Here is an 18292-nt window from a genome sequence, read left to right as displayed (position 1 = left end):
GTGGATACTTACTAGTGATGGACTTGTTTCTCTGTTGGTGCCTATTCTGCTCCGTAAGTCCAATGCTTGATCTAAAAATATATTTTTTTTTAAAAAGAGTGTTAATAGGATTATTGATCGGGTAACATAGGACCATTTTTTTAATGTTCCATAAGTGTTATATAAATCTGGAGAACCCTTACTAAAAATTAACACTGTTTTGCGACACTAACCAAATGGTAATAAATTATTGTAATACGTAAAATAGGAAAGAGGCCGCACTATGCATAAACTTTTATTTGCAAAAACACGTTTCGGCGTGTGCCTTCATCAGTTTGCACGCGCCGAAACGCATTTTTGCAAATATAAGTTTATGCATAGTGTGGCCTCTTTCCTATTTTACGTATTACAATTATCCAGGCCAGCACTCTAAAAGTTTATTAATATATGCAGTGAAGCCTGCTCCTATACTCACTTAATAAATTATTGTATTAAATCCACCATAAAAACATGATTTCTACACTATAATAAATAAAACATGGTTAATTTAGCAAATGTCCTTAAAGGATTAGTTCACCTCAAAGTTGAAAATTGTGTCATCATTTACTTACCCTCAAGTTGATTTAAACCTGTATGAATTTCTTTCTTCTGCTGAACACAAAGAAAGATATTTTGAAGAATGTCGGTAAACAGACAGACTTGGGTCCCATTGACTTCCATAGTAGGAAAAAAAAAATACTATGGAAGTCAATGGGACCCAAGTTACAGACATTCTTCAAAATATCTTTCTTTGTGTTCAGCAGAAGAAAGAAAGAAAGAAATTCATACAGATTTGAAACAACTTGAGGGTGAGTAAATGATGACACAATTTTCAACTTTGAGGCGAACTAATCCTTTAAAAGAACAGCTCATCCAAAAAAAAAAAAAAATAGTTATCTCATTATGTAGCTTACTCACCCTCATGTTGAAATTGTAGCCTATGAGATTCTTATGTAGAACCATAATTAAGATATCTTGAAAAATGCCTTTTATTTTTGTCATACAATGAATATAGTTGTTTTATTCCCAAAATTCTTGTGTTTCACAAAAGTAAGTTATAGAGGTTTGAAAATACTTTCATTTTGAAAGACATTTATTTTTGGGTCAGCTAGGCCTGTAAACTCAAGAAGATAAAGCTTGTCTGGAGGGTTTGAACCAGTGCATTTGAGCAGAGTAACATGTTCTGTCTCTATTTCACGTGTATTTTATGACAATACTCACCGCATCTGAACATCGTGTGGCTGGATAATATTTATTCCCAAAATGCCTGGATCATTAAGGAAACACACACATACACATCAATATTAGTTATTTGTTTTACTTACTAACGGAGACATTTGCAAAAGCTTGCAAAATTGACTCACCAGCTCCAAAACATATTACGACTCGTTAATTTAACTGATCGGTTAGCCATCCCGCGATCAACAATAGATTCAAAAGCCTAGTTTGCAGATTCTTATAGTAAGACTGTGACAGTTCCTTTCTGTCTAAAGATACAATATTCTCAGTTCACTCGTTGTAAAGCATTTATTTTTTATCATGAAGTTAGACAAGTTAACGTTACACATCCTAGCAGCACATAACATTAATACATTGGGAATACCGTATGCACTATTGCTCTAATCGCGTTTAGATTCTCAATTCAATACACTATATCTTGATGTAGCAGAATTTGTATAAAATAAAGTTATTTACCTTCCGTAGATTGCAATATGTCCCTTGTTAAAATTCTTTGTCCATTTCCTTGTTTGTTCTTCATTTACATCCAGCAACACCCAGCAACTCGCTCAAAATAAACATTTAGCAGTCCGATGTAAAATAATCCATGTTTTAGACGATGTAAAACCCACAGAATAGGCTAATATTGAAGATCCCGCGCAGCAGCAAAGCAAACACCGACTCGCTCAACTGACGTTTATTCAAACTTGACTCGTAAGGCGCGCATAGTTGTCATTGGCTAGATTCCTGGATGACAGTCAGAATAAACAGAGAATAACCAATCATGCTCAAAACAGTGAGGAGAGACAGCCAATAGTGTGGCAACATTGCAATTACAGGAAAATATGAATATATATATATATATAATGTGCTATTTATTTGGTTGTATTTGTAGGCTGGCTGTATATTTAATCAATTGGTTAAATTGTTTTTTCATTGCAGTGCATGATTAAAAATTAAACATTAAAAATTAAAGATTAAAAATACTGTAAGAACTTACAGTAACTGACCATATATAATATGTATTTACCACTGTTCTGATAAAGCGCAATTTAATAGAGCAAACAGTGTATTAAACAGAGCAAACACTGCATATATTCATATACAATTCTGTATGTAGATCTATATGAAAATCTAATGAATTGGTATCATGGTGGTGACAGTTACATTCATGTGACCCATAATGACCCTTTTACACTTTCACAAATTCTTGACCTTTCCTTTAGAAACACTCTTATGCCTAATAATGTCAACATCCTTTTTCACCCTGTGTGGCACTGGTACACAACCTGTTGGTTTAGAGTTAATCCTCTGTCCAACGCAACACTTTGGTAACATTGGCATAATTACAGTATATACAAGTTACAACATAATACCCCGGGTTTCACACTTTCACAGGCAAGACTTAAGCCTGTAGTCCCAGACTAAAATGCATGTTTGAGCAGTATTACCTGAAAGCAACTGACATATCTTATGGCAGTGCCATTGTTTTGTCTCAAGATGCACGCCAGTAATGTTTTTTTTTTTTTCTAAGGCACATTTTTTAAAGCTATAATTAAATACCCAAATTGAACTAAGGACAAATCCTGGCTTTATCTAAACCATGTCTGTGAAACTGGGTCTGGGTTAGAAATTAAGGGTTAGGTTAACCCTAACCCTAACCTTAAGACTTGCCTACAGACTTTTATTTAACAGCATGGTGTTAACTGCAGTGGTTAGGCCTTTAGCATTGATAAAGGACAAAAATCTTCTCACTGTGACAGTCTGTTTAGTAAAGATTGTTTGTATGGATTGTCCCTAAACTAGAGCTATTGATGCATTCAAAACATACCTATATCATAAATATCGTATTTACAAATTGAACATACATGAACGCCGCCACAATGATGAAAATATGAGTAGGAAGCTTGGGATTTTCTTTTAGCCCGATCTTGAAGAGTTATGGGTGTGTCAGTGAGAAACATGTAATACCACAATACTTTGGTATTTAGCAGTTACATTGTCAGGCTTTTCTATTTACGATGAAGTAAGCTAATGCCTGCACAAAATACGACAGTATTATAGTATTACAATATAACATGTAATGATACATTTTACAGTGGCTTCATAAATTAATTTAAAACATAAATAGTAAAATAGTAAAACCTCATGAATACAAACTTCCCAGGAGGACTTAAAAGCATCATGTGTGCATCATGAACCCTGTTGGTGTCTGACCAGCAAGATCAATTTAACAGTTAATGATATAGTCTGTAAATTAACAGTCAGTTAATTAATTTACAGATATTGTTTGTCATTTTGTTCTGAACTAGTTCTGGCTGTCAGTGGACGTTTAGATTATGGCCGGATTGGACATCTTTATTCATGTCATTTATGGACTGTTTCTGGATGTCAACGGACGTCCAGATTATAGTCAGTATGAACGTCTTTTCTGGACTAGTTCTGGCTGTCAGTGGACGTTTAGATTATGGCTGGATTGGACATCTTTATTCACGTCATTTATGGACTGTTTCTGGATGTCAACGGACGTCCAGATTATAGCCAGTATGAACGTCTTTTCTGGACTAGTTCTGGCTGTCAGTGGACGTTTAGATTATGGCTGGATTGGACATCTTTATTCACGTCATTTATGGACTGTTTCTGGATGTCAACGGACGTCCAGATTATAGCCAGTATGAACGTCTTTTCTGGACTAGTTCTGGCTGTCAGTGGACGTTTAGATTATGGCTGGATTGGACATCTTTATTCACGTCATTTATGGACTGTTTCTGGATGTCAACGGACGTCCAGATTATAGCCAGTATGAACGTCTTTTCTGGACTAGTTCTGGCTGTCAGTGGACGTTTAGATTATGGCCGGATTGGACATCTTTATTCATGTCATTTATGGACTGTTTCTGGATGTCAACGGACGTCCAGATTACAGCCAGTATGAACGTCTTTTCTGGACTAGTTCTGGCTGTCAGTGGACGTTTAGATTATGGCTGGATTGGACATCTTTATTCATGTCATTTATGGACTGTTTCTGGATGTCAACGGACGTCCAGATTATAGTCAGTATGAACGTCTTTTCTGGACTAGTTCTGGCTGTCAGTGGACGTTTAGATTATGGCCGGATTGGACATCTTTATTCACGTCATTTATGGACTGTTTCTGGATGTCAACGGACGTCCAGATTACAGCCAGTATGAACGTCTTTTCTGAACTTGTTCTGGCTGTCAGTGGACGTTTAGATTATGGCCGGATTGGACATCTTTGTTCACGTCATTTATGGACTGTTTCTGGATGTCAACGGACGTCCAGATTATAGCCAGTATGAACGTCTTTTCTGGACTAGTTCTGGCTGTCAGTGGACGTTTAGATTATGGCTGGATTGGACATCTTTATTCACGTCATTTATGGACTGTTTCTGGATGTCAACGGACGTCCAGATTATAGCCAGTATGAACGTCTTTTCTGGACTAGTTCTGGCTGTCAGTGGACGTTTAGATTATGGCTGGATTGGACATCTTTATTCACGTCATTTATGGACTGTTTCTGGATGTCAACGGACGTCCAGATTATAGCCAGTATGAACGTCTTTTCTGGACTAGTTCTGGCTGTCAGTGGACGTTTAGATTATGGCCGGATTGGACATCTTTATTCATGTCATTTATGGACTGTTTCTGGATGTCAACGGACGTCCAGATTACAGCCAGTATGAACGTCTTTTCTGGACTAGTTCTGGCTGTCAGTGGACGTTTAGATTATGGCTGGATTGGACATCTTTATTCATGTCATTTATGGACTGTTTCTGGATGTCAACGGACGTCCAGATTATAGTCAGTATGAACGTCTTTTCTGGACTAGTTCTGGCTGTCAGTGGACGTTTAGATTATGGCCGGATTGGACATCTTTATTCACGTCATTTATGGACTGTTTCTGGATGTCAACGGACGTCCAGATTACAGCCAGTATGAACGTCTTTTCTGAACTTGTTCTGGCTGTCAGTGGACGTTTAGATTATGGCCGGATTGGACATCTTTGTTCACGTCATTTATGGACTGTTTCTGGATGTCAACGGACGTCCAGATTATAGCCAGTATGAACGTCTTTTCTGGACTAGTTCTGGCTGTCAGTGGACGTTTAGATTATGGCTGGATTGGACATCTTTATTCATGTCATTTATGGACTGTTTCTGGATGTCAACGGACGTCCAGATTATAGTCAGTATGAACGTCTTTTCTGGACTAGTTCTGGCTGTCAGTGGACGTTTAGATTATGGCCGGATTGGACATCTTTATTCACGTCATTTATGGACTGTTTCTGGATGTCAACGGACGTCCAGATTACAGCCAGTATGAACGTCTTTTCTGAACTTGTTCTGGCTGTCAGTGGACGTTTAGATTATGGCCGGATTGGACATCTTTGTTCACGTCATTTATGGACTGTTTCTGGATGTCAACGGACGTCCAGATTATAGCCAGTATGAACGTCTTTTCTGGACTAGTTCTGGCTGTCAGTGGACGTTTAGATTATGGCTGGATTGGACATCTTTATTCATGTCATTTATGGACTGTTTCTGGATGTCAACGGACGTCCAGATTATAGTCAGTATGAACGTCTTTTCTGGACTAGTTCTGGCTGTCAGTGGACGTTTAGATTATAGCCGGATTGGACATCTTTATTCACGTCATTTATGGACTGTTTCTGGATGTCAACGGACGTCCAGATTATAGCCAGTATGAACGTCTTTTCTGGACTAGTTCTGGCTGTCAGTGGACGTTTAGATTATGGCCGGATTGGACATCTTTATTCACGTCATTTATGGACTGTTTCTGGATGTCAACGGACGTCCAGATTATAGCCAGTATGAACGTCTTTTCTGAACTAGTTCTGGCTGTCAGTGGACGTTTAGATTATGGCCAGATTGGACATAATTACTCAGTGTCATTAATCGACTAATTCTGGCTGTCAATGGACGTTCAGATCATGGCCTGGACGGGCGGACTTGATATCAACCTGTTTTGTACGTCCACAGACGTCGCTTGCTCAGTGGGTAAATAGCAGACAAATCAAAGGAAAAACTAAGGTGTGCAAGCGGTTACCAAACATTTTTTTCTCTGTGAGTTTCCAAAAAAGGAAAAAACATTAACATGCAACAAGTCTATGCGCTTAAGTAAAGCCCTATTCGCACAGGATTAGTATTACCTAGGGACCTCCGGTAATTTGTAATAATCGCAGAGGTCGTCTGTGATTTTTATCCCGTGCGAATCTGCCATGTCTGTAAAAATGTCTGTAAAAATTCCCCCGAAAATTACCTACCGTATTTCGGCCAACACAGGGGTCCTCTGATAATACCAGTCCCGTGCGAATCCCCATGTCTGTGATTTGGGCTGTTTTTTTGTGAGCCTATCGTTTCCTAAAGAACGTAATAACCATTATGGGCCGTTTAACTGTCCATTTTACGTCTGTATTAAAACTATATTAACAATAAAATATCTCGATATGCCCTACTCCAATCCGTTTATAGTTTTTCTCCGATAAAAACTATGAAGTGCTGCAAAAGAGAAAACAAACTACAGTAAAGACGTGATCCGGAAGCTCAACTCGGACCGTTGTCATGGAAACGTCAAATTAAGCATTTTGGCGCAGCATGGAAGCTCTTTTGGAAAGTTTGGACGCTTTTTGTGGTAGTGTAATTTAGTAGTCTGTATCGTGGAGCATTTCTTTGTCTCACACGGCCTCTAAAGACGTCCATCCTGTAAGTACCTCGAGAAATCAAAGTGTGAAAGAGTAAAAATGATATAAAATGAAATAAACCAAATAAAATGAATAGAAAAACAAGCCTATCGCGACGTTTCGGTATTTATAACACCTTCTTCAGGCAGGCTTGTTGTAAATATGGACAAAGAATAAAAGAAAAAGAAGATATATTATATATTTATACAATAATATGATAATATATATAATATATTTCTCTAATAAATTGGTTTTGAATAAGTTATTTTTTTGAATTGCAATACTGCAGCGCGATCTTCGTCTCAGCACGTTCAGCTAGTGAAGTGTGAATGGGTGGGCGCGCGCTGTAAAGTCCGTAAACTCGAGGGAATTACGAACATTTATTTGCCCGTGTGAATGAGCCACCAAAAACACAGACGTCAGGGGGTAATTTCTTAATTACAGAGGTCCAGGGGTAATACTAATCCTGTGCGAATAGGGCTTAAGTCGCTGTCTGTTTGGTTTCCATGGTGACGCGTCATTGCTTGTTGCGTGACACACCGCAGCCACAACAGCGCTGAATGAATGATGATCTGCTTTTATGTCATTTTTCCTTTTTTACATTTGTTAGCTATGGCATGCAATATCTGATATTCCGATTGTCAAATATATGCAACGCAATATATATATATATATATATATATATATATATATATATATATATATATATATATATATATATAACACGCAAAGTATTGCAAGAAAAAAGGCAAAATTAATGCGATCTTAAGACAATTTTTTTAAATACTCGGCGGGCCGGATTAAACAGCCTAACGGGCCGCATGTGGCCCGCGGGCCGTAGTTTGCCCACCCCTGCTATAAAGTCTACTTTATCATATTTGATACGCAAATATCCAAGGCCTCTATATGATCAAAACTGCTGAAAACCCTGTTGCACACAATCTACTCCATGCCTTCTGTCGTCGGGTTGGTAGTTTATAGTTTTTAGTAAAAGATATTTTAGTATAATTGTACAAATGTCTTTTTGCTGTGAAAGAAATAAACAATAATTGTTAGTAAAAATTAGCTGTCTTAAATTTTTAAGTACAATCAACTTGGATGTTTGAGTCATTTCAATATAAATGACATTAAAATGACTTTTAAATAATCAGTTTATAACTTATAAAAACTGTTGCAAATTGCTGAACTTATTTTGACGAGTTAAAGCAATGTAAAAACACATGTTGTCATACATTGATCATATCATTATTATTTCTTTTTTTGCAGTGTAAAATTTCAAGATGAACATTACTGAACTGAAGCAACTAAGATTTACTAGATTATCCAAACATCTTTTTTTAATATCATGTTCAAATATGATCATCAGACGGAAGGTTTATTTGTGCATCTTTTAATCATCATTGTATTGCATTGCATTATGTTTTAAAACCAGCTTTGATCATTTAAATTTCATCTTACTAAGACAATAATCTTATATTATTGGCAGATATAGAGTGACGACTGATGGGCTATTTATTTGCATTTTCTGTTATAAAGATCTCATTCATTTGCCATATAAATATATTAGCAACTGCACCAAATTGCATATTTTTTCTTTGAATAAAACTGAGCTGTTTTTCTTCCTCCATATTCTCACTCAGCCTGATCTCATGAAAATGCGTTTCCGCTATTGCACGCATTGTTTATGGTGCAATTTATACGCGAAAATGAGTTTTTACGTCACGTGCATATGATGCGCAGTTTTCGCGTGCATTTGATACGCACTTTATAGCGTATAATACACACGCACACCACTACTAAACCTACCCATGTATTTCCTATGCACGTTAAAACTCATTTTCGCGTATGAATTGCACGATAAACACAATGCGTGCTATAGAGACGCATTTAGTGTGACGGGTTGCATGAGCCATAAAAGCCTGACCTATCAAAGTATTTGGTCTAAAGGTCCAATAAACTGATATGTCAGGTTGTCGTTACCTACATGTCAGGCTTTATAGACCTTATGCGCCAGAGAAACGAGGGCGCCGCCATCTTTAGAATAATTGTCTTTGAACTTCCGTTTTTGCGGTCGCTCTGTATATCTCTATGGCATTTCTGTCCAGGAGTAATTAGCTTTTGAAGTGGATTTACTTAATGGAAAGTTAACGAAAGTTATCATGAGGATTGTAATGTTTAAAGCAGATGTCTTAACAAATGTCAGTAGACAGGGAAGATTTTAAAACGAGCCGTTCATTAATAAATAGGCAAGATCGCTGTGAAAATACAGACCGGAAGTCAAAAGACAACGAGAAAAGGGGCGGGGCTACATAAGGTCTATTCTAGGGTTAAGGGAGAAAGAAGGAAATATGAGTGTGTTTTCAGCCTTGAAAGATGTTAATCAAGCAGAACCGAAGTGAGAAACGGCATTAAAGAGAATCACTCATCATGAGGATCTGCTCTGGTACGTCACAGGAGAAGTGAACCTCGCAGTCACGGATCCAGAAAGCTTTTCCATGAGGATAGCGGATGATCCAGCGCTCACACATCAAACGGCCTTTGAAAGCGCAGAGATTGTGCACATGAAAGGCCGTCAGTGTGTGTCCTGCACACAGCTGGGCCTGTACACTCCACTTCTCCTTCAAGGTCCCGTCACTTCAGAGCCATAACCAGACCTCCAGGGGCCTGTCCCACGAGGCCGGTTTAGGTTAGCCAGGTGTGTTTCAGTTTAGTTTGCACAAACCCTGGGTTCATCGCCATAGTAACTCACGCTCCATGGCTAACCTGGTCCGGGACAGGTGATGTTCCAGGTAAGAGGTTGCAAACCGAAATTGGACCTACTCCACATTAAAGGTCACTAATTTCGGGATTGTGTTCATGTAGCTACTTTTTGGAAGAAATTTTGTCTGTTTGTACGTGCTTCTTTATTAGTACATTTTTCTTTGGTCTTTAAGGATGTCTTATTTGGATTTTATTTGAAGTTTTTTGTACACAAGTGTAAATTTTTGTCTGTCTGAAATGTTATTTGGGTACTATCTCTTCTTCCAGCAATGCCAGTTGTGCACAAAGTATAATATTTATGCTCTTTTAAAAATGAAAACAAAAAGGGACTCAAGGCATTTCTCTCTCTCTTGAATTTATGAAAGGCCGTCAGTGTGTGTCCTGCACACAGCTGGGCCTGTACACTCCACTTCTCCTTCAAGGTCCCGTCACTTCAGAGCCATAACCAGACCTCCAGGGGCCTGTCCCACGAGGCCGGTTTAGGTTAGCCAGGTGTGTTTCAGTTTAGTTTGCACAAACCCTGGGTTCATCGCCATAGTAACTCACGCTCCATGGCTAACCTGGTCCGGGACAGGTGATGTTCCAGGTAAGAGGTTGCAAACCGAAATTGGACCTACTCCACATTAAAGGTCACTAATTTCGGGATTGTGTTCATGTAGCTACTTTTTGGAAGAAATTTTGTCTGTTTGTACGTGCTTCTTTATTAGTACATTTTTCTTTGGTCTTTAAGGATGTCTTATTTGGATTTTATTTGAAGTTTTTTGTACACAAGTGTAAATTTTTGTCTGTCTGAAATGTTATTTGGGTACTATCTCTTCTTCCAGCAATGCCAGTTGTGCACAAAGTATAATATTTATGCTCTTTTAAAAATGAAAACAAAAAGGGACTCAAGGCATTTCTCTCTCTCTTGAATTTATTTTAAATTATGTTACCCCTGGCTCAATTTCTTATTATGTATTTTTTATTTTATTTATTTTTTGTCTGTTTATTTTACTTGCTTTTTATTTAACTTGCTTTCACTGGCTTTTATTATGGTTTGTATTATTAATTCTGTTTTGAGTTGTAACTGTTTTTCCGGTTATATCTGTTCAATAAAAAAAAAAAAAAGGTCACTAAATAGCAAATGTTTTTTAAAGACCAAATCGTATGGCTTTTACTAATGCTTATTTAGAATAATAATTTTGTATGATTTAGATATTAGATATACCCTTTATCGATCACATCATGTACAATTTTAGTTGATCAATTATTATTACGCACAGTTTAAATGAATAAATAAATGAAGGTAATATAAATACGCTTTAGAATCAATAGATAAAGCTATAAAATGACTACATGTGAGCTTAAATGTTCAATTCTCTCTATACCTTTATCAACTGTATAAACTAACTTTAATTGCACTGATATAGCAATACTTTTTATTTTAGTTGTCCTCTTTCATAGACTAATTTTCTTCCTGCTGTGTAAATTTGTTTAAATTCTTAATATTTTTCAATCTCGTAATATTCTGTGTGAATCGCGCCGCTTCTCTCGCGAGAAATGAATCGTAGTTTCACTCTTTCTCAGCCTGTGATTGGCTGTTCACTGCTGATGTCACACATAACTCCTAAACTGTAAAAAGTGAATAGTTGGATCAACTTAAAAAAATTACTTCAATTGGTAACACCTAAATAAATTAAGTTTTCTCAACTTAAATTATCACGTTTTATCGTGAAAAACGTGATAATTTAAGTTGAGAAAACTTAATTTCTTTAGGTGTTACCAATTGAAGTAATTTTTTTAAGTTGATCCAACTATTCACTTAGCCTGAGTTGACAGAGAAAGTTGATGATCAGCATCATGGTATCAAAAGAGCCTGGTTGGATTGGTTTGGTTTTGTCAACTCAAAACTAATCCTATAACCCTGAGTTTGTTAAACTACCGTCATGGTACAGGCCCCAGGTCTCTCAGGCGCATGTTTTGGGCTTAGACCTGAATGTATGAGCAGTTATATTCTGCATATTAAACTGTGCACAGAATATTTGGTTTGCTGAAGAGAAATAAGCCGATGGAAACAAGTCGTTTTCAATTTCTCCGGTTCGTTTGAGTCTCCAAACTTTAATCATTCACACATGACGTGTGACTCAAAGCGTGACAGGTACTCCCGCGTGCAACCGGCCAAAAAGCAACGTGATACATAATTAAATGCATGTTTTATTTACACTACAGTTTTCTGGAGCGAATGATTACAACAGATCAGTTTATCATTCCATCAGAATATGAATCCAAACCCTCAGCACTACATATATAAGGCATTACTACAATATTTACATTGCTTTTTGTTTTATAAAACTGTACAGAGTCGTGTCAGCAGCAGCAAAAAAGACAAGACTTTATCTAGCCATAAACTCTCTCTTCTTCAGGGTTTCAGATCCTGTGGTGCAGAACAATGAATCAAATATATTTCAAAATAGAAAATACCAATAAACAGACACCTGTGACCGCATGTTATTAATTAGTTAGTTACAAGATGTTTATTATGAATAATATTTATTAATAATGGCATTCAATATGTGAAATGTTTTATACTATATCATAAATATTATTAAAATTATATTTTATAATATTTATAAAATGTATTATGTTAATGTTTACACTACTGTTCAAAAGTTTGGGGTTAGTAAGATTTTTTTAAATAGAAATTAATACTTTTATTCAGCAAGAAGATATATTAAACTGATCAAAAGTGACTTTTATAATGTTACAAAAGATTTAAAGTTTAGAACTCTCTGTTCATCAATGAATGCTGAAAACATGTATCACGGTTTCCACAAAAATATGAAGCTGTTAATAAGAAATTATCATATTAGAGTGATTTCTGAAGGATCACGTGAGTGAAGACTGGAGTAATGATGCTGAAAATTCAGCTTTGATCACAGGAATAAATTACACTTTACTATATATTCACATAGAAAACAGTTATTTTAAATTGTAATAATATTTCACAATTTTACTGCAATTTTGGTCAAATAAATGCAGTCTTGGTGAGCAGAACATTTTACTGACTTCAAACATTTGAATGGTAGTGTATTAGATGTTTTTTTTAATGATTTTTAAATGTAATAATTTTTATTGCACTTATTATAATCAATAAATGTTAAAAATATTTATTGAGCATTGCCTTATTTTTCATATTGCTGTTGTCGGCGTTTGATAAAACTGATCTATAGCTGTCAGATAGAGATTTTACCGTGTTTTTTTTTTTGCTGCTTACATCCCTGTAACATTGTGTGTTTTTGCTTATTGAAAAAACAGAAAGAATTCAATGTTAATTCTGTGCCAGGCAAACGGCCAACAGATGAACACGTCTGGAGAAAAGATCCAGGATGAAGGTATTTTCCTCAAGACAGCGTTGTGGTTTCTGGAAAAGAACAGTGGAATGTGTTTTTGCATCTCATTAATTGATTTTCCGTCAATTCACTTCGCCTTTCAACGTTTAATTATCTCAGATAAGAAAAATAATCATAGATCACAGATCAAGCAAACGCATCTAAAAGGTGCTTCAAGGGGGAAAACGGTATTATGGCGTGGTTGGAGCTCTGATCCGCTGTCGGGAATCTTGGCTCTCGTCTCAACGTCAACAGCCGTGAATAGCCTTCTTTCTCAGCGCGTTATTAAACTTCATTAGCATCTATCATTGGTGTTTTGCTGTTTTGATAAGCCCTACCACAGCCATACATCAACGCCGGCCTGAGTCGCACCCTGGATCAGTGCTGTGTTTGGAAACGTTATTAATGATCCCTGCTTGACCAAAACGGGTCCGAACGACACCATCTGTGAGAGCGCTGACCATGAAAACAATCAAATAACGCGTCCAAATAATGAAAGACGGACAGTTTAGCTTGGATTAGGAGATTCTGTGCATCTCCATGCAACCACTTTTCCCACTTCGCTACTCATATGATGTTCAGCTTGTAGTCAGAAACAGGAAACACCAAGCTCTTCCGCTCGGACCCTGTTTCCCACAATGCATGGCACGAGTTGTCCATGCGAGCGTGTCATTGGCTCTCGTCCATGCTGACGCACGTCCGCTTCATGACGGTGACGCGAGAGCTGTACTGACTGGGTTTCTGCAATAGCTCCGGTTTGGGCTGGAAATGCTCCATTAGGATCTTCAGGATGTTCTCCAACTTCACGTCCATCTGAAGCACCTACAAAACACAGACACATGTCAGGCCACGTCTGCATTAACCCAGATACAAAACGCTCTCCGTCCACACTAGCATTTTCCAAAAGTTTCAAAACCAGGTGCACACTTTGCGATTTATAGTAGTCCTTTACGATTGTTGCTTGTCAGACTGTACGAACATGATCCTCGCTGTAAGCCATGTCACACTGTAAGATCTCAGCTGTCTTTGATGTCAAGGCCCTTTCACAACGGATGCGAAACGAAAAAGCGAAACGAAAAAGCAAATAGTTCGCATTGCTAATAGTTCGCGTCAAAACAATTCACATCAGCCGCGACGATAATTTGCGACGTCTGTGACGTTCAGAGCTTCAACATCACAAAACTTTCGAGTTTTTCATTTTCTGTAAAAGACAGAAAAGAAGGTTTTGGGTGCACCCAATCTTAAAGAACAGAGAGTCTGAAGGGGAGTATGCTAATGTCCACTTTTAGTTTCCTTTTCCTCTCTCCTTTTTCTCACATGGGTGTCCCTGAGGTTTTTCCACAGTTTTTTTGTGTCTTCAACTAAACACAGTGCGTTTTGTAATGCCAATACACATTACAAGTAACACACGAAGTAACAAGTTACAATCATTCGACTAGAAACTGTAGATATCACACAAAGAATGTATAGTATACTAAAAGCAGCCCTAAATAGTCTCATTACATTTTGTTACATGTTCACAGTAAACACGGTCTCTGTCTCTATCTTTGACGATAATAGTGTTAGCTTTCTATTCCAAATGTAGTTTAGCCTGCTAGCCTACACAGCACAGGACTATACAACGACTAAAACTATCACACAACATACTCACAGTCGTGATAACCGAGTTGGTTGGCAATGCTGCGCCACACATTGTCTTTCAAATCGTTGCCCTTGTAGTGTGTGATTGGCTGAAGCCTTTTCTGTCGCCACAAAAGTAAAAAAAAATCGTCATTGAAGCGAAAAAAATAAGTCGTTTTTTTTGCCGCAACACATTCGCGTTCGGTGTGGAAGAGCTCATTAAACAAACAGCTGATCAAAAAATAAAACCATCGTGCGAATTATTCGTGCGTCAAAATCGCGTCCAGTGTGAAAGGACAGTCAAGACGCGTTAAAAACAGACGCACGCACGAAAACTCGTCCAGAGTTTTACATCATTAATCAATAATAGTGGAGCGGCTAAGTGCTTATGTTTGGCAGAATCGTTCAGTTTATGATACAAGCGTGAAAGTTGGCATGAGCAGTCTCCATGGGTCACTTGACAAGAAAATAGTCCGAGCCACTTGAAATTTCAAGATGGCGGCCATTTTTCAAGATGGCCACCACCTTAGTGGAGCAATTAGGCTTAAGAAATCATTTAGTTGGTGATACAAGCATGAAAATTGCCATGAGCCTAATTGCTCCACTAAGGTGGTGGCCATCTTGAAAAATGGCCGCCATCTTGAAATTTCAAGTAGCTGTGGGTGGCTTATTGTCTAGTGACCCACAGAGACTGCTCATGCCAATTTTCATGCTTGTATCACCAAATAAACCACTATATCACTTAACTGCTCCACTAAGGTGTCGGCCATCTTGAAAAATGAAAAATCTTGAAGTGGCTCGGACAATTTTCTTGTCAAGGGACCCATGGAGACTGCTCATGCCAATTTGTATCATAAACTGAACGATTATATCACTTAGCCGCTCCACTATAACGTGTTCAGTGATGTGAGCTACGTTACACGTGGGATTGAAATGGTGGCTACAAAGAAATCTCTAATGTTAATTTTGGTCATGGCTTGTCTTATCTTCTGACACTGCCAGAAACTCGTCTGAGGTAAAATTTGATCGCAATGGTCATTAATTCGGCTGTCAGTGAACATATCAAACTAGCGATCAAAGACTTCAGATTTGAGCCTTGGATCAGAGGATTCTTTTAGGATTTGCAAAATTTGTCTCAGACGGCCAAATCGTGGCCACAGTGCGCACCCGGCTTTAGACGTCGGAAAACGCTACAATCATCTTACTACGCACGGGTAAAATGTGACAAAAGCTCATACAGAGAGGTCAGAGGTCAAGTTCTCATGATATATTTCTGCCAAGATAATTTTATTAGCAAAATACCTCACCAGTTACAGAGAGCTGGCCAAACTGCAACTCCACGTTTGGTCTAAAACGCAATTCTGTTACGACAACTCTCTAAATGTTTGGCGTGGTAATGGATATGAGAATGTCGATATCTTTGGTCTTGGTCGAATTGATCTGACATGCTGCTGCTGCTGTTATTGCAGAGCAAGTACGGGATTTGCTACTACCAATACACACACGACACACTGCTGTGAACAAGCGAGACATGCTGATGCTGTACAATATAGTGTACACAAATTACCCGTAGCAGATCTATACAGGTGGAGCTGGGGAAGGAGGAGGGTTTCTGAAAGCGTGCTTCAACTTATACAGCAAATGCTGACAGTATTTGAAGGTTGAGCTGCGAGCTCATTGGCTACTGATACAGCAGGAACCAATCAGCTGTGCCCATAGAGAATGATGTGGTTGCAATTAGACTGAGTTAAGGACCAATCAGCCTGCGCCATCTAGAGTTTCATGACAGAACTTTGCATTTGCCCTCATGTTTTGTCGCAGGACAGCAATTGCATCTTTGCATAAATGCCATAACACTGATAACACCCAGAAGATTTATTTTCAGCAACACTGTGAAAGTGAATAGCACATCGCAGGCACATACTTGTATAAACATAGATATCTATCAGTACAATATGTGTCACATGACTAAACATGCATAACCTCCATTCTCATATTTATTCACTTGGGAGAGCGTCTTCAAAAATCTCTATTTTCACAGGATAATGCTGTCTCAGTGTGAACTGAAGGCCAAAGCGTAGAGAAAAGGATGCGTATGTGGATTAGACGTGGCCTCAGCTGAGAAATAAAGCTGTTTTTCTAGTTCATTTCAAGGTTTAGATTTAGGGTGGCGTGGTTGTGTTGTCCCAAATCCGGGCTACTAAGTAAAAGGTTGAAGGTTCAAGCCGTGCAAGGGGTTAATCCATGAACAATCACCATTGTGCTCCAGTGAGGCACTTAACCTCACGTTACGACACACGATTGTTTAACCCCTAAGAGTCTGAACATCAGGCTAACATCTCTTCATTGTGTCCACCGTTATTTTAACAAAACATTACTTTTAAACACTAAAAGTAGGTACTGCATTAACAGTCATAAAAAGTCAGTTTAACCCTTGACACAAATGAAACTTAATATCAAAATAAATAAAATGAAGCCAATTTTAAGGGCCATTTATAACATTTTTCATTAACATAATGTTTTTTTAAATTAAATTTAGTATACAACAATTACTACCATGAGCCTAGAAGGTTTGGGGTGAAAATTGTCATGAAAATAATGTCACAATGCAAAAACTCTTAATGGTCCTAAAAATAATTTCTTATATTGATACACAATGTATTGCCACCATATCGGTTATTGAAAAATTGTGTTTACTGTATTTTATTTATTGCATCGTACATTAGATATTTAATTTGCCTATCCTTGCTTATTTATTATCTTCTATTTAAAAATAAATTCCTGAAGAGCTCTTTCCCCGTTATTGGTTACCTTTTAGGACCTCAACATAGGCTACTTAGTAAAAAGGACCCTGTCAAAGATATTTAGAACAATCCTAAATCAAATGTATTTTGAGAAAGGGTCAAAAGTTGACAATAACAACATACATCAAACATTAGGATTTGGAATCTTATATATATACATATATATATATATATATGTATATGTATGTGGGTCAATGACGTGACGGGTCATTTTTTTTTGTCCATAGGCCTTAATAATAATAAATGTTTTACTTGAGTATGTTGGGGTGTTTAGAGTAGTCCAATAAATGATTACATTTATGAGATCAGTGATCTTTTTTTTTTTATATTTCTTCTGTGGTACACACTATATACTATCTCAACATCAATGTCAAATCAGTTTTTAACTTTCAAATCAGTGGTTAAACCGAATGACTTTTTTGGTGACATTTTTTCCATCCTGTAAAAAATGACAAAAAAACAGTGTTAATTGATTGTACAAACCACAAAATCTTATCGTTAACACCTAGGTAAACTAAAAAAATTGTTTCAAATATAGTTATATCTCCATTCTATTTTTTTACACTTTTAAAAACCTTATTAGTCAATGACCCATGTACACTATGTATGTATGTATCTATGTGTGTGTGTGTGGGTGTGTGTAATGTAATGTAACGTCATGTGACATTAACACAAATTGTCAGAAACAACCTCTCCTGCAAGAGTGTTTTTCTTTCAGAATGGGTCATTTATTCAGATAGCTACTACCAGTTTATGAGCCCTTGCGTGCCATTATTTATCATCA

General features: G+C 37.3%; 2 protein-coding genes across 3 annotated transcripts in view; one reads left to right on the top strand and one right to left on the bottom strand.

The window, feature by feature from the left end:
* The window catches only part of avpr1aa (arginine vasopressin receptor 1Aa), a 675329-nt gene that overhangs the window by 533938 nt on the left and 123099 nt on the right, over nucleotides 1–18292 (top strand). The window lies entirely within an intron of this gene.
* The window catches only part of kcnq1.2 (potassium voltage-gated channel, KQT-like subfamily, member 1.2), a 157701-nt gene continuing 152312 nt past the window's right edge, over nucleotides 12904–18292 (bottom strand). For both annotated transcript variants that reach the window (XM_079858946.1, XM_079858945.1), the window contains exon 19: nucleotides 12904–13906. In XM_079858946.1, coding sequence (XP_079715072.1) covers nucleotides 13754–13906 — 153 coding nt within the window. In that variant the 3' untranslated portion in view covers nucleotides 12904–13753. The remainder of the gene's footprint in view (nucleotides 13907–18292) is intronic.

Source organism: Squalius cephalus, assembly GCF_949319135.1.
Source record: "Squalius cephalus genome assembly, chromosome: 23".
Lineage (NCBI taxonomy): Eukaryota > Metazoa > Chordata > Actinopteri > Cypriniformes > Leuciscidae > Squalius > Squalius cephalus.
Note: the sequence above shows the minus strand (reverse complement) of the source record. Positions and strands in the feature narration are given on the sequence as shown.